Genomic DNA, 24,658 nt, shown 5'->3' with positions numbered 1-24,658 from the left:
GCAAATCAACATGCCATGTGTCTCTTTTTTTCTTCCTTGATATTTAAAAAAAAACACGCTTGGTGAGCTGCATTGGATCACAAGCAAATTAGCAAACAGTACGCCCAATTTGTCTTCTGTCAAAAAGCCGGAAAACCTCAGTTAATTATAAAAGTTAATCCAAATATGATTCAGTTTGATAAATGTTGCTCACATTTTTATTCAACTTTGCATGTAGGCCTGTTTCTAATTGAGTGATCTGTAGAACACGGTGTACTTCCACAAGGAAATGTCTCTGGTATCTACTCATGGTGTTTTAGTGTGTTATAATATAAGACAGTGATCCTAAGAGCCTTTCTTTGTATGTATTGATATTTTTTATATCCATTAATAATAACCTATAGATACATACTATCTAATATAGCCATATCATTTTACGACCATAGCATTTGTTTTGTAAAAGGATAGGTCTGGTAAAATGTTGTCTTTATGGTCAATGAAAAACCAAAACCAACCATGAATTCATCCATTCACTAATAACTATGTTTATGTATTCAAAGACTGAAAAAAATAATAATCCCCATCCAATGCTCAGTTTACTCTTTAGAAGCCTGAGATGAACAGATATATTGGGGAAAGGAAAATTTGTCATTTTGGATCTGCAAGAGGTTTTATCAACAAGCAAAAAACAAACAAATTGTTTCCCTGAAGTTACAACCAATCAGAACAACCAAATGTACTTAATAGATCGACAGCTATGGCATGACATATATAAGTAGCCAACACTTAGCATTTGTACATAACTGAAACCTTGGTTTGATAAATACTGATGCAAATATCGATTCTGATCAGGGTTTGGGTCCCCCTTTAGGTTAAGTGGGAATTCAAGAGGATATTACAGTTTAAAAAACAACATCAAACTTTTGGTTGCAGAGTGTGTTGAAAACACATGATTATCTTTATATTAATTGAACATCAGCAGTATGGTTGTACTTTTTACTTGAAGTTTTTGTATTTTTAACAATAAAATGTAAAATTGCTTCTTGTATTTTCAAGAACATTAGAGTACTGGTCAACAAGAACTTCCTTGAGACTGTATCTTTGTAACTCACAAAGTAAGTCAGACTTCCAGTAAAGTATCATAGTGTGAAACAGATCTTTGGCTTGATTTCAGCTTGTCATCCTCTCCTCCCTGAGTGTCTGACACTACCCAGAGCTACTGTCTGGTCTGACCTGTGCTGCTCTCTGGTGGCTCTTTTAGCCTCCATAAGGCCCGGTGTGGACTCACTGAACAATACTTGGACGGGATGTATCTGTTGGTTTTCTCACACCACGTCAGCAGTGAAATAGCTTATTTTATGCCTTACATTCTCACACTGCACTATTGTTACAGCAACTTTGCTAGAACCTCTACTGTCTTGAAGAATTATTACACAATATGGCATCTTTTCTATTTTTTTTTGCTGCATCACATCATCATTGTTTTTTTTTTTTAATTATCATATTATTCATAATTAATTCTTCATTTAAAAAATAAATAATTTGGTACAAATGCATGCCAGACGCGCCCACACACACACAGACAGCCATGTTTATACAGCCCAGCGGTGGATTTTGGGAGGTGTCAGGCCAGAACTGGCAGGGTCCTCTTACACAGCCAGCAGCTCTTAGCCAGCGACTAATAAAGACTTGCATTGATCCTGATGGGTGGGGTGGGCTTCAGCGAGGACCACAGTCAGAGGGGCTATGACTGTACGCTGGTGGTCTGGTTAATATGCATGAATGATCATGTGTGTGTGTGTGTGTGTGTGTATATGAGGTGCTTTGTGGGCTGTTTTCAGCTGGCTGGAGAATGAAACACCCAGTTGGGGTTCAGTGGAGTTTTAAGTGAGTGATCAATCAAACAGAGTCCAGTGAACAATTAATGGTTCACAACTGTGAATCAAACCAACCAATGTAATGTCTGTGAAAACTTAGTGTGAGGTGGAAGTAGTTTATAAGGTATTTCTGAGCAGAGAGGCTGTCTGTGTGACCTGATATCCTCATCTATGTTTGCGGTTATTTAAAGATTCCAAAGTGCAAAAACACTGAAGTAACACCTACACACTATTAGAACGACAGCAACATAATTGGCGTATCTAAGGGCTCAAACCTCATCCGACCTCCTTGTACTATGATAGCCCCGTGTCTCATTGTCTAGGTCCTCGGGAAACAACTGTTCACTTTCTGGCTCATTTCCTCATAGTGGCTTTATTTTTAAAGCCCACAATGCATTGAGTTAGTCCTTTTTATTGTAGACTGTCAAGAGGAGCTTGTATCGTCTTGAAATAAGCTTCAGGATTTTATTCCAGCTGGTTCCTTGTGTGATTTCCTGAGCATTTCCCTTAAGTTTATTACATTCCTCTGGTTACAAGTGAGACTATAGGACTTTTAATGGCCAAAGACTCATTCATCTATCCTCTCAAGGGATTGTTGCTGCGGCCTTAAAGCTAACAGTTTATGGTGGATAATGCTAACTTGACTGTGTTTGTGTTGCTGCCTTTAATGAACGGTTTTCTGACTTTGTGAGGATGCTACTGGTTACAAGTATGGTTGCAAGTGCTTTCACACTTTATAACCTTAATAACTCCTGGAGTTTTACCTGTGAGCTGTGTGGTATTGTGTTTCTGTCGAACTACACATGGCATTGCTATAAAGGCAAATATTCCTTTATTATATTAATATTCCAATATTCCAGGTTACAAAATAAAACACATACTCCCTCACCTCAAGAGATGTTAAACCAAAAGATTGCGGGAATAACGTGTTGCATTATGTCAAAATCTCTCAACTAGAAGTTTTGTTTTACTGTTTAGGCCAATGTCTCCTTTTATACTCTATGTAGAAAGTGGGTAATTTTTATACAGAGTGTATTTCTTGTGTTTTTTAAAAGTTGGATTTTGTTCCAAGTTGCTGATGTTTTATCTTTAATATTGCTGCTCTACATATTTTTGTGATAAAGCTGACTCTCAAATTTCAATGTACCTGTAGTGCTCTGTTCAAATGGCAATAAACATCTAGTCTGTTCTATTCTTTTCTGTTTCACTTGCTCTCAGCACAGTCTTCTAAAGATGTTTATTTTGGACGAATGAAATCAAGAAAAATTGGGAAAAAATATGGATATTCATATTCTGTTGATGATGCGTACACACGGCCAAAGTGAATGCTTTCTAACATAAGATACAAAATCCTACTTTGTAATTGGAAATCAACTGGTGCCGTCCTTTGATTCATGGCCTTGATTTTACACTGCATTTCCCCCTGACTTTGACCAGTTTCAGTTTTCAACGTACACTAGCCCAGGCCGCCCGCTTGGACGACCATTGCCTCCGTACATGGGTGCGCGCACTAACCAGGCTATCGGCGCCCCCAACGTCTTTCCTCTTTCACAAAAGGTTCTTCCTATGAATCTAAAAAGGCTTTGAAAACGTTTCAAACTACCAAATCAAAATAAATATAATGTTTGCATACATTCTTAAACTAAGGTAAAGTGCTAATTGGGTATAAAGATATTCAAAATGAGATGCACACTGACAAAGAGAGGTTAAAAATGCTGCAGAGATAAGAAAAAACTTTGGAGAATTTAGTACTCCTCCAACATTTTGGTTCTGAGCTTTCTGAGCCACAAAATTCATCAGTTTGGATCCAGCAGTAATCACATATCTGATACATTGTATTCACAACATGCTGTCTCATTATTTCATAAGGGAAAATGGCTTCAAACCATTGTATAGTGGAATTTCTTTCTTCCTGGTCTATTGATTGCTTTTCTGGGTTTCTGCCCTGCTGCCTGTGCCAGAGGAGCCCATTCAGATGGAGCCCAGTCAGTCTGTAGTCCAGTAGCCTCCAGCACGGAGGCATTTCAGCTCCTTCAGGGGGATTTGACCAAGATTTCCTGCCCCTTATTAAATTATAATCTCCCTTCTACCTCTCTTTCTTGTTCCCCTTTTTTCTCCATTTTGGACAGAGAAAATAGGCCTCCCTGTCTGTTTTCCTGCCAACTGATGTGTGTGTTTGTGTGTGTGTGTGTACAACATGTGCATGTGTGAAGCGGTTTTGGGCTGCCAGGGGAAGAAGTGTGTACTATGATTGGCGGGGCACGCATCTGAAGTGGGTCAACTGGGAGATCAAGAGCTAAAGCTTTTACTTTCTGCTCCCTTTCATTTTTCTCCTCCATGTCCCTGTTTTTTTTCCCTCCTTGCCTGTCGTTATGACTTCGTGTCTCCTTCATGGTTTCTTTCTCCTCTCTTCTGCTGCTTCAATTACGTTTATAAGGCGCTTTCCACTTCCTCTTGTTTTTGTCCCTCGACACAAGTTTCCGTCTCACCGCCAGTGGTAGCCTTTTGACAATGTGATCTGTATCTTTTTTTTTTTTTTTTATGTGTCAAACTGTGGAATCCTTTGATAGAAACAGACTACGAGAGGACTTTTCTGGGCTTTTCCCTCCTGGCAGCGAGCCCCGGCTACGTGCTGCTCGGGATTTTTTCCAGTCCTGACAAAAAAGAATGGAACAATTGATGGTGTGCAATTGTTCCGGGTTTAGTCGTCTTATTTCTGCGCACCAGAGCATTTCTCACCTTCAGGGCAATGAATCGCACACAGATCTGTGCACATAATCTCCACATGGGCTTTATTCCTCGCAACACCCAGCTTTGCCTTTGGACGACCTGACACCATGAATATTTTGACACCCAGTCAGGAAATAATGAAGCTCGGTTGCAAAAAAAAAAAAGAAGTTATAAGGGAAAATTTGATTTCATTCTTGCTGTGGCTTGTTTTGAGACCTTTTTCTTTGTCTCAATTATTGGCCAGTGTTCTGTGTTTTGCCCGGCCTGTTTGTCTTCTGCACATTTCAGAGAGTTCATTCTGGCAAATGCAAAGCCACCCACTCAGTGTAGTGAACAAGGTAACAGTTACTTGGAGACATGGCACAGGAACACACAACAAAACAGAGACAAAGTCCAACTCAGTACTTTAAAGCCCAAAGGAGTCCTACATCCAGTCCCTGATCTTGTACAGTATCCAGTTACTGAACTAAATACATCAGGCCTGTGAAGCTTTGGATATCTCCAGATGCCAAAATGGGACTCTAAAAAGAGATTTTTTTTTTTTTTTAAAGATTAGTCATTACCAAACAACCTACATTTGTTGAATGGTCACAGATGATAGAAAAATCCCAGGTGACCAGGTCCCCTGTGTCAGAGACAATATGCAACTTCAATGATTAGCATTTTAATAGCATCATTCTCCACTACTGCAATTCTTCTAAAATCTACCTCCAGTATTTATTGGACATTGCAGCATCAACGACAAGGACTAAATGCTGACTTTTCTTTGACTTGGTCATACATTATATGGCCAATATGTGCAAATTAGGGGCCCTTTTCTTGGGTTCTCAATGTCAAAAATTAAGAAGTCAAACAGCGATGGAGTTGTTTGTACTTGTGTTTCCAAATGTTTGTTTCAAACATTGCTAACTTATCTGGCTCAAATGGTATTCAATGTGGTGGAATGGAAAATGAAGAGTCAGTATTGCTTCCTGTTGCCTTTGCTGTTACCACTCTCTGTGCCTTTCTCACATTTTTGCCTTTCTGTACATTTACTTTTAATGTTAACTGAGAATAACGGAGACCGGATATGAGGCCTCTGCAGGTACAAGTGGACTTTCGGGGGGGGGGGTGTCTTGCTTGATCAGGCCTTGGCAACACACAGTAAAAGTATTCACACCAGTAATGAGCACCGCAGAGAGCAGGAGGCTTAAGAAGGATAACATGAAATGTTACAGAAACGAGGAGAGAAAAGTACTGAGGCTGCTAATCTTGTTCTGGAGGCATGAACAGACACAACGATCGCTCAGATTTACAGAAATCCAATTCATGAATGTCCTCAAAGTTTTCCTTCTGCGGTAAAACCATCTCCACAGGGTTCTCTGACGGACACTTCCCTGTATGTGTCTCTATTTAAAAACATAAATAGTCAATCTTTTATAAATATCTCATTTTTCAGAATGAGGAAATGATAAAAAAAAAAAAGCCAGTAGTGTCAGTTTGTGCTTTGTTGTCACCTCTCAGTGACTCATGTCAGATCATCTTTTTTTTTTTTTTGCACTGGAAAGGTGGAAGCAGATTGCGCTCTATGAGATCTTTTTTTCTCTCTATTGCCTAATCAGACGCTCATATTAAGTTCAGGTACACGGGCGGGTCAGCAGGAAAGCTATAGCTGTGTCTGCCTGCACACAGACTCTCTCGCTTCTCGCTTCTCCCCTCTTACTGCATCTGCTTCCTTGGCAAGTCCAGGGTAAGTCTGGATGTACTGCAGACTTTCAGACATTTGCTATATCCTGACTTTAAATTGCTTCACAGAAAGTTGAGGTGATAGAGCATGTATCAGTTATTTATTGTAATTATTAACTTTCCCCATGACTTGGAATTGTTCCTGCCGGAGGGGAAAGAAGAAGCAGAGGTCTCGTTTTACAACTGACATGCAACTGTACATGTGTGAGGTCCTGCAGGTTAATAATCCTGAGACTAATTTGCCTTCCTTATACAGCAACGCACGCACACAACCCCAAACACACATTTAATGCACAATACACCCCCTACCAGTTTTATGATTAGCACGTCTGCTTCTGCACTCAAATAAGTACCCTGGGGTTTTAAACGTGTTCCTTTGAATGAAGTCATCAAGAAATGAAAACCCTCCGTCTGACCTTTTCTTTTCACTCCCCATGTTTTCTTCACTACCCGCCCCCCCACCTCCCACCTCTCAACTTAACACCTCACACCCTCCGTTTCCTTTTTACACACACACTCGTTCCCTCTTAAACCTCTCCATCAGCATAAACTCACCCCTCTCTGACCGTCTCTCAGCCCTTTACTCACCCGCTCCAACCTTCGGGGATGTCAGAAAAACACAGCCCCTGCTCCACAGGTACCGTTTCCTGAATTGATGAGGCTCTCCTCTTGTACTTCATCCTCTCCTCTCTGTTTTACGAGTTTTTTCTTCTTTCCCCTGAAGGATAGAGAGGCCTTGCTCAAACTTGTCTTGACTTCACTCTTAATACATTTTACTTTCATCTTGTATTTTGCTTTTTGTGAGGAAGATTCCGACTGATACGGTTCAAAGCCAAGGATGCATCAGTCACTGAAGACCATAAACATGACAAATGATATAGATACAGACAGAAGTCTGACAGGCACATAAATGTGTGCATGCACCTGTGCAAAGTCAAAGAGTCCATTGTGTCATATGCAATGCAGATATCTGTATGTCATCATTTTAGCCACCCAGAAAGTTGAAATGTGATGGTATCTGTACAGAGTGGATTCCTAACAACGGCTGTAAAAAGAAACTCAGGTTAACTGAGTAGCATGCAGATGAGTAAAAATAAATAAATAAGAAATACACTAACTTGGAAGAAAGTGTGGAGACAACCAATGCTACACTCTTTTCTGTCACATTGGCAGCTTAAATGACTTCTGGACTTCTAAAAAAAACCAGGCTCTTGAGATGTGCTTATAGTTTACATAACACACATTCTCCCAAGACACTCATATTATCTACAAAGACCCGACATTAAAACACCATTAGCACAGCGCTAGGCAACATTAACCAAAGTTACAGTGGCTAGAAAAAACGTCCTTTTAAGAGGATAACAAGAACAGCCAGATAACAAAGATCAACTGAGAATCTAATATAAGGAAACACAACAGACCCAGACTGAGTGGCACAGCAGTCCCAACGGTCCCAACTCCTCAAGCCTCTCCTCCTCCTTCTTCTTCTTCTTGTATATATTTCGGCAGTTTGGTCACATTTAGCAGTGTTACTGCCCTCCACAGGTAGTCAGGAACTACGTCATTGTACAAAACATTACTTTAAATTGCTGAATACAATTTTGTGGCATGTAGACAATTAATAATTACTTTTGCAAGCCTCTCCTCCTGAAGCCAGCAATGAGCTTTGAAGCACTGAGGCCAGGTGCGCCTCGTTGTGCAATCATTAGCAGCACCTGCTGGAGACAACAGCAGGGGAGAAGGGACAAACAGCACATGGAACGACATACAGCTGTAACCCAACATTAATCCACCATGAGAACGTCCTTTTAAGAGGCAGAAATATTGGGCAAGACCAGATGAGCAGCCATCTGCAGAAACTGTGTTGGGCTTGGAAGGTGGGACAGAGGGAGATACAGAAAGAAGAATATAGGGAAAAAACAGAGCAACAACAAATGAGATAGATTTATAGCTGCAATGTAATTATGGTAAAAGCAAAAATGATAATATGACGCTGACATTTAGCAAGGGATCGTTGTTTGGTTGAAACAAATTTGGTCCAGAGTATCATAAAATGTAATGGTTTGAGCAAGAAATCTATGAATAGTGTCAGACAATGAGCATCTGATCCGAAAATTCTTGACTTTGAAAACATGCAGCTGTTTATAAGTAAGCTTCTTAACTCAAAGGTTTTGCTAATGCGGGAAACAACTGTAAACATTTGTAGGTTTTGGAGTGTAGGTCAACCACCTTATGCTTGGGAAACTTGTGTTGCATATAAATGTCATTTTTACTTACCTTTTTTAGACCAACCAAGTTATTGATCAATGAATGATAATACATTCATGTTAATGAATCATGAAGAAGATGAGCAGTAACTAAAGCATTCAGATTCACTGTAATTGGAACTAACTTTTTTGCTACCCTGCATGCAACATGCTAATTAAATATTTCTTTATAAAGTATGGTCTGTCTAATCCTTTTTGCACATCACATCACTTTGCTATTTGATGCCCTTATTGGTGCATTTTCTTTTTATAGATTATTTGTTTCCCCAATGTTTTGCCTTAATTGGATAAGCCAGCTGAAGAGAGACAGGAGATATTGTGAGGAGAGAGTGAGCAAAGGGCAGAGGTCGCATTCGAACCCACGGCCGCTGCGACGACAACTATAGCCTCATGGGGCACGACATAACTGCTAGGCCCCTATTGGTGCATTTTTTTAAACTGTTTATAATATTTAAATAGTTTTGATGTCACATCAGTAAAATGACAATACAGCTTTGTAATCTGTAATTCATCAGGAAGGGCCAAAAACAACCCCTGACTAGAAGAGCAGAGGATACTTTGGAGTCCATTTGACTTTGAATAAAAGATGGAAAATGTGATGTGTTTATCGAGTGAGCTAATACCATATAGTTTATTTGTATGTGAGTAATGTGTGTATGTATTGGGCATGTTACAGTAGCAATGTAAACAGTAATCTATCATGTCTTGATGTAAAAAATAATTATTTACTGTATTTTGAATGGTTGCCCTTTAATTAATAATGATTCAATGGAAACACTTAAGTGATCAAACGGGAGCCTTTATTGTGGCGGGGCAGAGGGGATTTTTTTTTTTCCTGAGAATCAACCAAACAAAACCTTCACTTTCCAACTGGTTGCAACTGTAGTAACAGATGTTAATGTCTCGTGGTGTGTGCATTAGCTCTGTGGCTACTCTTATAAACACACATGGACACGTTATGTGAACGGCCATACTGTTTCCCAACTGCTTATTTATACAGTGTTGAGTAATACAGGGTGCGTTCAAAGCCACCAAAAACTGTGACCACTACTCAAATATTACGCAGTGAGCTGACACCGGAAAGGCGTAATGGGCCAAATGCCACTCAGGAGAGATTACCTCATTCAACACAAGGTAATTCTCTAAATAGAACCCAACACGCTCAATTTCCTCTGTCCCTCTCTCTCACACACACACACACACACACACACACACACAGCATCAGACTCAGTAAGAGCTGTGTAACTCTGGCCGACAGCAGGTTGTATAACTGCTTTGCTCACTCTCTCCCACCTCTCTCTGTCCTTCAATCTCATCTGAAGGTATACAAGGCGTACACACAGGTCAATAGTCAATGGAGCTCTGTGTTGTCTGTTAGCAATGTTTGGGCCTGTTTGTGTCAAATTTTCCAAATGTGTGCAGGTGCATGTCTTTTTTTCTTTGACAGCAAATCTGTAAAATCCGATCATACTTGTATGTCTAGACTGCAGATTTAATAGGAAACCACAGATGTATAAATTGAGCTTATTCTAAGTGTTTTTTCTTCCCCCGAGAGTGTTGGAAGTTAATTTTGGCTGTAAAAAAAGAATGCTTCCAACATTGGCTTTATTAAGGGATGATGTTTGTGGTTGAATAGCAGCGGGCCACCCATGTGGCTTGACGGTAAAAGTCAGGAATGGTTATGGCAGTAGTTGTGGCTCAGGTTCTGTGAGAATTGGATGAATCAGCTAAAATATGTGGTTGGTTTTTAAGAGCTAGACTTGTGGCTGTAACCAAACCATCATGGACCTCAGTTGTTGGTGAACCATTTGGTGTTTGTTTTTTTACCAGCTGGCATTATGTGGTACATGATGTTTGGGTGATGATTCCTCCACTCGGGGAGCGGCTCAAATGTTCACCACAAAAACAAACGTCCCCTCTTCCCTCCGTGACACCAAATCCTCACCCTTGGTGTACCTATAATCCCTCTGTGGCATTGTGGTTCAGGAAATGCCTGGCAGTCTGGATTCACACACATACTACTTAAGGAAAGTGGAGGCAGAGCACCTTCAACCTCACCTCCCCGATGCTGTTGATTTCATTAGTGGGTAAACAGAGCAGTTAGGGAAATGAGTGCTTGGCTTGCACTGAGCTGTGGTGTCTGTGTCTCTTCTGCCTTATCTGAGGAGGCCACTTGAGATGATGCTGAGTTTGGATTCGATAGCTGTTGAGTCTGCTCTTTGTTTGCCCAAAGCTTTCGCAGATGAGCATTTCAGCTCTGCAGAAATGGTATCCAACACATGTCGGAGAAAGACTGCAAGTTTCAGGTTTGGTTTGTGTCTTTGACTTGGATTTCCATCTGGTTTGGAGAAAGATGGGTAAAGTGGCATTTCAGTTTCAGTTCATCAGGTACACTTGCCAACATGTGTCTATGTGTTTCATTTGGACCTGGATGGATTTCTGGATGGGGCGAACAAAGCACAAGCCAAGGGCAGCAGTGGCATTTCTGTCCTGAAGTTCCCACAGATGTCTTGATTGTTCTTTTCTTATATGTTGATATCAAATCTCATTTAACTAAACACAATCCATTTGTTTTGGCTATTGTCTGATATGTGTATGCTGAAATAAAGTGTCAAATCAGGGAGACAGAAGAGAAGCCCTGCTTAGGAAAATAGAGACGGACTGGAATTGATGTTTTCATATCATATTTTTGATGCGCGCTGAGGTCTTTGTAGTATCTGTGGAAAAAAGTATCTCTTTGGGTTAACCCTAACCCTAACCCCCAAAACCCTTTCCCCCCAAAAAAAATTGCTTTAGTACTGTTTTCTGACCCAGGACCAGCGGAAACTCAGACTGCTATACAGACTCGTACACATTCTGTGCTGTCTCTTCAGTCGATTCGATGTTCTTGTAACTCAAGTTGCTGCTATACTAGAGCACTTTGACTGCAAATCTGCTGTGGTAGAAAGCCTCTCTTTATCTGTCTGAACAAAATAAGTTCTGGTGGAGATGTGAATGAATAGTTGTACCTTAGAGTTTAGCACATTCCCAAAATGTCACTGAAAAATCATTAAAAGAGCCACAAAAATTACTTTAAAGAGACTAAAATCAAAAATGCAAAATGACTACTAACAGATCCAAAAAAACAAAACAACAACTTAAAAGAGTCACAAAATGACTACAAAGATACACTAATTAACCACAAATACAAAGAGACACATAAAGATAACAACAAGAAACAAAAAAATCTATAAAGAAAGCTACACAGGGATGTTCTTTGAGTCTGGTTGATTTGCTCCTTTTTTTTTTTTTTAGGAAGGGTGGGGGTTCGTTTTACATGTCTGTGCCCAGAGGCCCTTTTTCTCATAATCTGTACATGGATGTTGTCATCAGACATGGCGTTCAGTTATTTGACAGCCCTCTGGAAGTTGGAACAGTGAAGTGATCACAATGAGTAATGATGGCGCTGCCCTTTTCCAAACCGAGGGTCCGACTGTCCCTTATTTCCTCATTAATGCCTCTTTTCTGTTCTGCCTTTGTGTTCTTTGTGTATTTCTGGATCTAATACTGTAATGTGTGTAGTTAATTCAGCTAAATCTGTTTTATATAAAATGTCACTCAGCCTGCCAGGCAAGGCTCCTTCGCTGTAGCTTTGGATGCCTCTGGTGTTTAAAGACTGAGGGAGGCTTTGATTCACTACTCGCCAGTCCTTTCATGATGGCTTGTTTTCTAAGGACTCCTTTTATGAGAAAATGAGGAGTTGAGGAGTTTGAGTATTTTCAAAATGCCCCTGCGTAACCACTTATCAGAAGAATGTCGCATTCCCATGCAAGTGGAGAGTACGTGTTTTGTTACGTGGGTGTTCTTGTGTTGTTGAGAGCGTGCGCTAATCTCGGTCCAGCAGTGGCTCGTGGTGGCCAGCCAGCGAGGATTGCGTGAGATTTTTTCGCAAAGTCTGCTGAGCTTTTCAACAAAAAACACTTGATAAACAGATTGTTGAGGTCTCTGAAACCACCGTCTGTGTCTGATCCCTGTTCATGCACAGTCTCCCAGTCTGAGTAAGAGCGTGTCGCTCTGGTTCTTTAGAGAGTTTGACGCCTGCAGAATGGTGGGCATCCAGAGCTGCCTGCTAAATTACATCTACACCAAAACCACAGACCTCCATACCAGACGAGCTTCCCTTCCAGCCAGCCAGCAAGTCGGCCAACGACCAAACACTGCAGCACCAAATACTCCTCTCTTTTTTCTCTTTGTTTATTTCTTCTAACATCTTTGTATTTGGTTTCTTCATATTTCATACGCGGACATTTAGTGTGAAAGTTTGAGTTAATCTTTCTTCCTGGCAGGAACACAAAGCATTATAAACAAGCAGTAACAGATGCGGCTGACACACGCACACCACTGACTAATTACAAGAGAACTAGCTAAACAGAAACCTGCTTTTACACAGTTAAATGGTTGTAAAACAAAGATTTGACTGCCTAGCCGTGTGGTTGCTAAACAATCACGGATTATAGGCAAGAGAAAGTTGTAGGTTAGGCCTGATCTCTGCACACATGTGCAGTTAACTGTGAACACACACGTTGCTTTCCGTCTCTGCTCCCGGTTAACTGCAGTGTTTTATTCGGTGTAATTTTCAACTTAGAAAGTGTCGGATAATTTTTCAATTTTCAAAATATCAGCTTGTATTCATGCCATTGTTGTGCTCTCTCAGAGGGAATTCTCCTTTCTGGCATGCTCAACCCTGCAGTTTTCAAAGCATGACATACACACACACACACACACACACACACACACACACACACAATGACAAAATGAGAATCATATGAAGCAGGAAAAAAATTAAGAAGAGTGATGCAAATTATTACGCTCTGTGATCAGATTTTGCAACACTTCAAAGATTGAGGCCAGAACGTTGCAGGATGTTCTGCAGTATGAAGAGCAAAACACCATAGCTTTATTAAAGTAGATCCAAACAGTTGCTATGATACAGTTGTATCTCATTTCTCTATGAATAAGCACAGCGTTAAACTAGTAGCTGTCCGAACCCCACTTACATTTTACATTCCACTTTTCCACAAAACGACTTCTGACAGCCATCAGTCCAAAAACAGCTGATAAGAACACCTCGGGGGAGAGTTGGAGAGGACTTTATGCCTCTTTTCACACATCATTTCACCAGTTAAAGCCAGCACCTGACGCCTACAGTTGAAGCTTATAACACGAAAAACACCCTCACTAATACCTCTGGTGGTTTCCTGTTCGCACCTGACCACGGTCGTGAAAATATTTGGCAGAGGGGGTGCTGTGGTCACTCCATCCTGGAGTCAAATTAAAGTCAACAAATCTTCGCCCGTCACATCTCCTGAGGGCCATCAAAGCAGCTGTGAGCAGTATGCTAACAGGTTTTTTTTTTTGCTGTTTGCGTCTCATGTTTTTGGGGAGTCTGTCTGGTCTTTAGAAGATGTCTGCAAAAAGCTGCACATAAAAGTAAAGAATGTGTTAGAAGAAGTCAGCCAAGCTTTAGCCCATTTATAGCTGAGTAGCTAAGCAATAATATCTTCTTCTCTTCTTTGAAGAAACCTAAATCCTTTGATTTCAAAGTGTTATTTTCTGGCTTGATGAGAATTGGTTTTTTGGAAGCTTTTAAAAGACAACTTTTTATGACAAAACACATGTGCCTCACTCCTTACTCCTTGTATCAGATTCATTCAATACTACAATTAATTGTGACACGATGTTCATTTTCCCATCAAAATATTCGATGTGATGTTGTGTTTAATCCTAGAGAATATTGAAACAAACACTATCCTCTTGTGTTTCTGCCTGCAGGTCTTTGTGTGTGACATCTGAAGCCTGGGACGCTGGTGACCATGCTGTTGGCTCCTCTGTGTTTGCTGCTGATGCTGGGGGAGCGTGCTCTTGCTGGTGGCTATCCCCCCATACCCCATATGAAGTACATGCAGCCCATGATGAAAGGGCCAATTGGACCGCCTTTCAGAGAGGGCAAGGGGCATTATGTCGGTGAGTAATCCCTGTGGGTGTATTGTATCTGTAGCCCTTCTACTTCTGTGTCTCGCTCTGCGCTACATAAAGGCTGACTTCCCATAAACAGCTGGGTCAATAAAACAACTGATTCAACTGAGTCATTTTTAAAAAAACAATCTCTACATGATTTAACCTTAGTAAGTCCATGCGAAACCATAATTAAACTACAGGAAAATCCATTTGCCTTTTGATATTTCAACCAACTTCCTTTAAAGTATCCTGTTGGCAGTAGTCTTGAGAATTTCAACTCTTTACAACCAGCAGAACGAAAGCTATTACCGGTATGATGTTGATCATAAGCACAGCTCCACAACGACATAGAAAATAATAAAACAACACACATTAAAACAACTTCCAATGAACAAAAGAAGCATCCAACATCGTATTTTATGATGTGATTGATACAGAGACCCTTCCAGGAATCAGCCGCCAGCTCTCTTCAGGCAGTTTTAAGGGCTCATTGAAGTGTGTGTGTCTCCCTGCCCTGTGGGTCCAGCAGCATTTGGCAAGTCCTCAGTTGGGGCCTAATGGAGGTCTGATTACCCACAGTTTGCTGAGCTCCACCAGGCCAGTTGTTCCTCCTGCCATCTGGATGCTGTTACCCCACTGTTTATCACATATTCCTCAGCTGTGGGATGAAGGAGAAAGTGTGAAGGAAATAAAAATAGAAGAAATAAAAGGCTGAGGCGAGGGATCGGAGAGAAGAAGGAGGGGGTGATAATCATCCTGAAGAAATGTGCATGCTGTCATCATTATCATATTTGACTGTAACGACCAAAACACGCTCTGGATCATATACGATGTGCCTTGTGTTATCAGAGGCCCCTTCTTCAAAGTTAGTTTCAAAGGATATAAGGGGCACATGTTCATTTCAGGACCATAACACCCAAGAGCAAGAAATACTTATGAAGTTGGACTCAGATCAAATTAAGTGTTAAGGTTTTGCATGTAAAAGCCTCACAGAGTTAGAAAAAAATAAAAAAATTTTGAAAGAAGCTATGCTTTGAAATGAGGTGCTAAACAATGGTCAAATAAGATTTAAATTTCCTGTGAAACTAATGCTGCATACGAATAGAATGACTCTACTGCAGCTCAGTGGCCATATGCCCACATTACATCAACATTTGAATAATTTATATAACGATTGAGTCATATATACATAGATGATATTAATAGAATGTTCTGTGCCTGGTTTGTATCATTTGTAAAACAAGGAAAAATGAAGAAAATAATGTCTTGGTGGATAACAGCATGGTGTTAAAAGCATTTTTACAAAACTAAATATATCCAACAAGGCTACAAATGGTCACAACTTAGCATATTGAGAGTAACCTTAACTATTTTTAATATTTACTTCAAAGCTTCCTAATTTACTTCCCAGTTTTTCATTAACACAAACTCTGAGATGTGGGTTACATATCGGTTGTAGCTAGAAAGGAGTCCGTATCGCTGCAATGTGACCGCTTGCCTTGATGCCTACAAAAAAGTACTCTTAGAAAAAAAAAATAGATTAGAAGACATTTCTTCCCCTTGTCAGTTCAAATGTATTTGAAAGCACAACTTAATTCTATATATCCCCGGAGGCTGTTGCAGCGAGTAATGAAGAAGCCATTAAATCCTCTCAAGTGTGAAGCACCTTATTTCTTTTGTCTGGGTGATGTATTAAGATGGTCTGCAGTGAAGATGTGGACTACAGATAAAACAAACAATGTGGAGGCTAAAAAGCTCATTACACACATGAACACTATGTTTTTTTTTGTGAATATGTAAAGAATGAAGTAACGAGCACTGGTAACCTAGCGTGTATACCATGTACAGAGGCTTAAGTGGATAAGTGGACCAGGAGGCCCTGGTTCAAATCCGACCTGTGGCTCCTTTCTCGCGTCTCGTTCCCCACTCACTCTCTCTCTCCCTCTCTCTCTCTCTCTCTCTCCCTCTCTCTCTCTCTCTCTCTCTCTCTCTCCCTGATTTCAAACTCTATCCACTGTCCTGTGGACACAGGGCACAAAAAGCACCAAAAATACATTTAAAATAATGAAGTAACAGTCTTGGTTTTCTTACATCCCTTAATTCTGCCATAAAATGTAATCTGGCCTTAGGATGGCACTCTATTGATTCATACAAACCAAAGCTAGATATAGATACTTCAACGAGAGGTTAAGACCCTAAGTGAGCACAGTCAAATGTAAGTGTTGTACAGAAAATTAACAGTATTGTAAGAATTTTACAGTTGTAACAACTTATGTTCTTTTTAGCCATCTGACAATCTGTGTTGCTCTTCCTGTTTGATTTTTCTAGAGCTTCTGTTTATAATAAAGCTTTCTAAATAAAAAAAATGACCACAACGCCATAGAATAAAACTCTCCTAAAATAAGGCAATTTAATGCCCTCGAGATGGACTGGAAATAATTATACTGCTTCAACATGACCAAACAAGAACATCAGTAACAAAACTGATCTTAAAAAGGCTGCTTTCTCACTAAGTGCCAGTAGGGGGTAGCAGTTGCCTATAGGTTATATTAGGGGATGTTTTACAATTTCCAACCTCAGTTTCCCTTGATGGCTTCAAGCAAAAAAAGGAAACTGTATGTTTCCCCATTCTATTTTCATTTATTTATTGAGATTTTCTTTAATGAGCCACTTGAGACCTTTCAGTTATCAAATTAGTAAAATAAATTGGCATAGGCTGTATACTGTTAAAGATGTAGCCTCAGATCCAAGGTTTTATCCAGATCCAGAGGTGATACTTCATAAGGGCTTCTTTGGATATTATTAAAATTAGGAGAAAATGTGGAGACAACTAATGACTGTGTAAAATACTCTACTTAAGCTGGCTTGGACTGACTTGACAACTGAGTATTTGAATAGCTTAGGCTGGCTTAAGCAGTTGGTTCTTAAATGCATTAAAATATTATTAAACAGAGATCCCAAATAATCTACACGTTTTAAAATGTGGATACTTTTTATATATAAGTTTTATCACTGGACCTACCATGAGGACTAACATAGAGGAAATGTGTGCAGGGATGAAGCAGTGTCTTGAAACAAGAAACAAGAAAAAGTCTATGATTAATGGGCCGTGTCCCTGTTTGTACAGAATTAAGGGACTTGTGCCGTATTTCTTTTGTTAAGGCCCCTCTTTGTTACACTCAAAATATTTGCAATTTACACTTGAAATCCCAATAAGACCACCTGGTCAGTCGGCTGGAAATCAGAAAAATTAACTACTGTCCAATTCCGCTACTGTCTGTCTGCACTTTTGCCTTTCTGAGTACTTTTTATGTATGGATTTTAGGTTCAACATGTGTTGAGATATGCTTTAGTCATGCATGAAACTGAACTAGTGTATAACTTTATGGTCAAAATATGACATCATTAATGGAGAGGGTTATACGGTTAATTAGGATATAAACATGAAATTAGACAAATTTTCGAACAGACTGGAAGACAGTTGTAGGTGTATTTTGATCAATCCTATCTTCTCCCTAATTTCCTTTACAGCTTCCATTTAACTGTTCCACAAAAATGTATATTTTTACTTAAAGAGCCCATATTATGCTCTTTTTGGGGTTTGTATATTTAATCTGTGTACCTACTTTTGTACGTTCACAAGAGCTAAAGTTTGAAAAAAGTGTCTGTTTTCATGTACTGCTCCTCCTTGCTCCCTCTACGCTCTGAGTCCGTCAGCTGCACTCTGCTGAGCCCACACTGTTAGACCCCACGTGGGCCAAGTCTGCTCTGATTGGTCTGCCGATCCGCTCTGTCGTTATTGGTCAGTTGCTCAGCACGCGTCTCGGAAATTTCAACATGAGCTGCAGGGCTTGCCACAACGAGCCAATGGACTTAGATCAGTGATCTCACACTGACAATGACGCCGCACTGACAAATTTTTATCGAGGGGGGCTAGAACCGAGCGTTACATGCGGCTAATGCTACAGCTAACAGGAGGAGGTAGGAGAAGCCGCGTTTCCACGGACTTTGAATTTTTGCACATAGATGTGCCTAAACATGTACAGGACACTTGGAAAACACACTAAAGAGCATATAAAACCAGAAAAAGCATAATATGGGACCTTTAAATAGTGGAGCACTTGTCTCGGGTAATCCCACAATACATGATGGTTGAAAACTCTATTGAAATACATCCTTAGTACGTGTTTGGAGACCCCAATGAGTACAGTCATACTGTATATATTTATATACAATATATATATATAGTACTTTTTTGTGCTAACCATGTGGACATCTCTTTTTTCAGATATGCCACCCATGATGGAGGTGAAGGGGGAACCAGGCCCCCAAGGGAAACCTGGACCAAGAGGTCCCCCAGGGCCATCAGGGCTTCCAGGAAAACCTGGACTAGGCAAGCCAGGTCTCAATGGCCAGCCAGGCCCCCAGGGACCTTCTGGTTTTCCAGGAATTGGGAAGCCTGGACTAACAGGTCTACCAGGAAAGATTGGGCCAAAGGGCATGCCTGGTATTAATGGAGAGGTTGGCCCTCGAGGTGAACCAGGTCCCAGAGGTCCTTCAGGTCAGCCAGGACTACCTGGACCAGCTGGTCTCTCTCTGAATGGGAAACCAGGGCTTCCAGGCATCAGAGGCCCCGGCGGGTCTCGTGGTGAACCAGGACTTAAGGGTTTATCTGGCCCACCAGGTGAGCGTGGGTTTAAAGGTGAAGATGGAAACGGGAAACCAGGGCCTACTGGTATAAGGGGTCCACCTGGTCTAAAAGGAAGTCCAGGACCACCTGGTCTTCCGGGTATAGGCAAACCAGGACTCAAAGGTTTGCCTGGATTGCCTGGTCTTAAAGGTGATCAAGGACCCCCAGGGGATCTAGGAGAACCAGGGGAGGCTGGGGCTCCAGGTTCACAAGGTTTACCAGGGCCAGTTGGATTAGGGAAGCCTGGTGTCGACGGACTGCCTGGAGGACCAGGTCCATTCGGTCCAAAAGGTGAGCCAGGACCAAGGGGTTCTCCTGGCTTTCCTGGGACTCCTGGCTATGGAAAACCTGGTCTGAGTGGGACAAAAGGAGATAAGGGCCATAGTGGATTGCCAGGTCTCCCAGGGGACAAAGGAGAGCCAGGGATGGTGGGCCCAATTGGGGAACCAGGCCTTGATGGACTATCTGGACCCCCAGGACTTCAAGGGCCAATGGGACTCCCAGGAAAACACGGAATGCCAGGACAGAAGGGCGAGTTGGGGCCCCAGGGTCCCCCAGGGCTACCTGGCCTCAGAGGAGACCAAGGGACAAGTGGACCCTCTGGAAGACCAGGCATCCCTGGGGAAAAAGGCATCCCCGGGCCTAATGGTCCTATTGGAAAACCTGGACCAAAAGGTGAGTCAGGACATATTGGCCTACCAGGGAATCCAGGACTGACAGGTTCTCCAGGTCCCAAAGGTGAGACAGGGTTTATAGGGACCCCAGGGCCTAGGGGGCAGTCAGGCATCCCAGGTCTTCAGGGCCCTATGGGTCCCATGGGGCCACAGGGTATTCCAGGTCATAAGGGTGAACCTGGACTCACAGGGTCTCCAGGCCTTGGTAAGTTGGGAGAAAAGGGAGCTATTGGTCCCCAAGGTCCCCAAGGGAAACCAGGCCCTTCTGGGCTTAATGGTAACAGTGGACCACCTGGGCCTCCAGGGCCCCCTGGTCCTCCAGGAAATGGCCAGACAGTGGTTGCAGGGCCAACAGGTTCACAGCTAGAAGGGGATGAAGTACCAGGAGACAGGAAGGGGCCTGCGTACAGTCAAGTTCCACTCTCTGCCTCTGTGGCCCCTGCCTTCACAGCCATCCTCACCACACCTTTCCCTCCCTCTGCCATGCCAATCAAATTTGACAGGACCCTGTACAATGGGCAAAACGCCTACAGCTCTGCTACTGGCATGTTCACTGCTCCTTTATCCGGTGTCTACTACTTTGCATACCACATGCACGTAAAGGGAACTAGCCTGTGGGTGGCACTGTACAAGAACAATGTACCTGCCACTTACACCTATGATGAGTACAAGAAAGGCTACATGGACCAGGCGTCTGGCAGTGCTGTCCTAGAGCTGAAGGAGGGGGATCAGGTCTGGGTCCAGATGCCATCAGATCAGGCGAATGGTCTCTATTCGACCGAGTACATCCATTCCTCCTTCTCAGGATTCTTACTCTGTCCAACATAACCCCGTCCCCTTTTTTTTTCAAACACGTTCCTGTATTGGCATCTCAGAGCAGCCCTTAACCTAAAACACCTGCAGCCATAATAGAAACACAAAACCCATAGGATTCTCAATATGATTGCCATCATCATTATCCGTCTCACCCTCAACAACATCTGCGAAAGAAAAGAAAAACTCTGTGAATGGAAACGTTTTTAAAAACAGGGGAAGGAATTTCATACTTTGTTATTTGTTTCAATGTCCTTCAAATGTGTGTTTTGGGTTATATTTTATGTCAGTGTTTTTTAGCTTATATTATGTTAATTATTATATTGTCATAATTTTATTTTTATTGCTTGGTCCTCATCATCATCATTGTTGGATTCAGACAATTATGTGACTTACTTTGAAATGTGCTAGTGACAAACCCTCCCATGTGACTGCACATCCTGCCTTCATGCTTCATACGGACAACATCACCAGACCCTGATGGGCTCCTGTTGCAGTCATCCCCCCTCATGTTCTTATTAAGACAGTGAATGGCAAGTCTGACATAACAATACAACATACATACAAACATACACAAGCAACAACAAGGCATTTGGTGCTTTAATTAGGGATGTTCCTAGGCAACTAATTACCTAGTGGGTTAAATAGAAATTTAAATTCAGACTAACCAATTAGGCAAAAGGTAAGAAAATTCAGTGAGAAGTCCAAATTGAGCGCACTTTTTTTCTTAATGTTCTGCAGGTAAATTATGTTATTTGATTGGCAATGTGTGGCTAATGTTTTCAGGGCTAGCACTGCCAGCCTTAGGTTCTTCCTGCAAGATAACATCCACATGCCTCTACTAAATGTGGTTATGCATTGCTCCAGTCAATATGCCAATTTAACCTGACACAGCATATTTCCCTCTAAATTTTCTAGATCAAAATACCACCAAACTGTGCTGCTTCTACTAGATGCTACCCCTCCCATGGTGCTTTTTTACATATCGGTAGAAAATGTGGAGAGCAGGCCCATTAAATGAAGCAGCAGCCAGTCCATGGCTTCAGCCCTGGTTAGTGGCGGGTAGATGTGTTGCAGTTTGAGCATAACATTCAAAGGCCGATATATCAAACCATTTAAAATAATGGATCTTTGTCTTTGGTTAATTGACTGAAATGTGGATAAATCCTAGAAATGCAATGAACGAATTAAAAAGATCTTGCAGTATTGGAATTTTTTTTAATTGCCCATTTCACGAACATCAGAAATGAATATCATTCAAAACAATGCCTTATTGTTACTGTTTGAACAACAATAATTGAGGCTGATATGTATGCATACAGTCAATGTTTACGTGCCATAGAAAAGATACTTAGAGGAACTGCATAATGGACAGGAAGGACACAACCATAGCTGGATTGATAGCCTGTTTCACTTTATTGATCTATTACAGGCAACCTACTTCAGACATTCTGACCATGACGTCACTGCTTACAAATGTTATATAACTTTGTGATAAACCAATCAACAATCAAAGTGAGAAATCTGTACTTCCATGAAAGCCTCTGACCACATATACTGTAACATAATCTGTGAACATGCTGTAAACTGGGCTTCAAAAAACAGGGAGGCAGATGGACTATAATAGAAAACAATCAGTTCTTTCTTCAATGCAAGATAAGGCAAATAAGAGGAATTCTGAGTCATTTGTGGTTCTAAATACAAAGGCCTTTTTTAAGTTCCAGCCCATTTTGTCCAAACTAGCTGAATAATTTTTAAGCTTTATCCATGGCTAAAAGGACTACATGTTTTATAACTCAGTAATGTTAAATGTGAAATGAGAATCAATCTGCATAAACTCCATGAATAAGTAAAGGGACAGGCAGTGGCCCACAGGTTGTGAAATACAGGTTGTGTAACATATAACAAACTCCTGCCAGATTTCTGGGAGAGTTGGTGGGCCATAGGTGAGAGCCATTTATTTACTCCTCTGCTGGATGAGGCATTAAATATACCTTGTGTGTGTGTGTGTGTGTGTGTGTGTGTGTGTGTGTGTGTTGTAGTACGTGTGCCCTTCTGTCGATTTAAGTGTGCGAGTAGATGTTTCACGTAGTCCCCCAAGCATTGTGGGCAGCCAACAATGATCCACAATAAATTTGACTTTAAAGTGTTTCAGTATCTTTTGGGTTTTAAAATAGTGTTGCATACTATTCTAGTGCCTTTTTAAAGTAAGGGAAAAACTATATATAAAACAGGTAAATCGTGAATGTAAAATATAGATTGTGAGAGACGAAAAAAATAGTTTCATTATCATTGCACAATCATCATTAGAAAATGATGTTACATCATTAAATAGAGTTAAAATACTTATAAAAACTGAACACTTCAGTCCAATGAGTGGCAAATTGTTTTGGCATAATTGAAACTGGTCAAAATAATTGAATAACATTTTGATGAAGTGTACCAGAATGTTTATGAATGGTGACAGAAGGGAGGAGCTGTTCAGGTTTGGGCAAAATGAGTTAAAACATTTGTGCTTTAGTTGCCGATTCCGTGCCTTTTGATTCCTAAATTGAGGATCCCAGTCATACTAAGGCTGCCAGAACAACATTATCACAAAGATTATTTGGAGTGCCTTACACCTTGATGGAGGAGTGGGAGGATTGTGACAAATATGATCATAGCCTGCAATCAGAATGAATGTAAAATGTTTGACTGATTTACAGCAATTATAAAAGAATTCATTGCTGCATGTGTCACTATAAAACACTAACCTTTTATATGTTACTTTGGAAAAGCAGTGCTAGCATTTAGGTCTCATCAGTATATGACACCCATGTAATGCAAACAATTCGCTTGGCCTTTGCCTCTAATAACATGAACACAATCACAATGGCCCTGTATCACTGTGAGTCTGCAAGACAGTCCAAGGCTTGTTATGTACTGTATGTTGCCTTTTTTTTCTCGCTATATAATTTTGGACATATGAAGCATGGTGTGAGTTACTTGTCACTATTACTTTCTGTCCTTGTGTTTTCATAGACAATGTCACTTGCTTGCAGAGTTTGCCCCGGGTGCAAATCATTGAACAAGTGTCAGTAAGATCCATGTACTGTCTGAAACAAAATAGCTTTTAAGTGTTTTCTGTTCTTTAAAAAAAAAAAAAAAAAAAGATTAATAAAAAGCCTTGCTTCGGTTATTAAGGGATATTTGTTTGTTTTAGTGTCAGTAAATACAAACGGCCATTCCCATTTGCACATGAACTAATGAAGATGTATTTATACATTTATGATAATTTAATAGGGATGCCAAAACCGACCACCGAAGCCGAGAACGTATATATGGTATTTAACAGCATTGATGAGTTAAGAGCATTTACAACATTTAGTTAGCATTCTAGCGTTGTTTGTGAAGGATTATTTGTGGACTTTTATTTTCTAATTGTGTAATGTTCTATGTATCAACGTATAGGATTTTTGTCATACAAGGCACTCTATGCAATAGAATATGGGTATAAAATGCACTCTTTTTGATTGAAATGTTTGTCTGCTTATACAAAATCTACAGTACTTGATTGTATTGATACCACATCAATAAAAACATTCTTGTATGTCGGTGTCAGACTCCCTGTTTGTATACTGTGTGTGAGCATTAAAAATATATTACGCAACTGCACACAGATAAGTCACTACTCAATAGGCTAGGTCAGGATGCAATGCAAATTCTGTATACAGTGTGTCAACAGTAGAGGGTGATGTGCAGTTATACACTTTTTTTGTGTAAGGGGATCCTTGTCTGATCTACCAGTGAGCTCAGGGCAGAAGAAATGGCTTTTCTTGTCAGTTCAGATGATTTAGTTAACAAATAGTTATTCAAAATAGTATATCAGAAAAACATGAAAAATATTAATCTTTTTATTAGTTTTCC

The 24,658-nt window shown here is 40.8% G+C and overlaps 1 protein-coding gene across 1 annotated transcript in view; it reads left to right on the top strand.

The window, feature by feature from the left end:
- Positions 1 to 24,341, top strand: part of col8a2 (collagen, type VIII, alpha 2) — a 47,440-nt gene extending 23,099 nt beyond the window's left edge. The window contains exons 2-3 of the mRNA XM_061059374.1: positions 14,390 to 14,581; positions 18,864 to 24,341. Coding sequence (XP_060915357.1) covers positions 14,431 to 14,581; positions 18,864 to 20,767 — 2,055 coding nt within the window. The 5' untranslated portion in view covers positions 14,390 to 14,430 and the 3' untranslated portion in view covers positions 20,768 to 24,341. The remainder of the gene's footprint in view (positions 1 to 14,389; positions 14,582 to 18,863) is intronic.
- The last annotated feature ends 317 nt before the right edge of the window (positions 24,342 to 24,658 follow it).

This window comes from Labrus mixtus, chromosome 16, assembly GCF_963584025.1.
Source record: "Labrus mixtus chromosome 16, fLabMix1.1, whole genome shotgun sequence".
NCBI classification, from domain to species: Eukaryota; Metazoa; Chordata; class Actinopteri; order Labriformes; family Labridae; genus Labrus; species Labrus mixtus.
The sequence above is the reverse complement of the archived record's forward strand: the minus strand, read 5'-3'. Positions and strand labels throughout refer to the sequence as shown.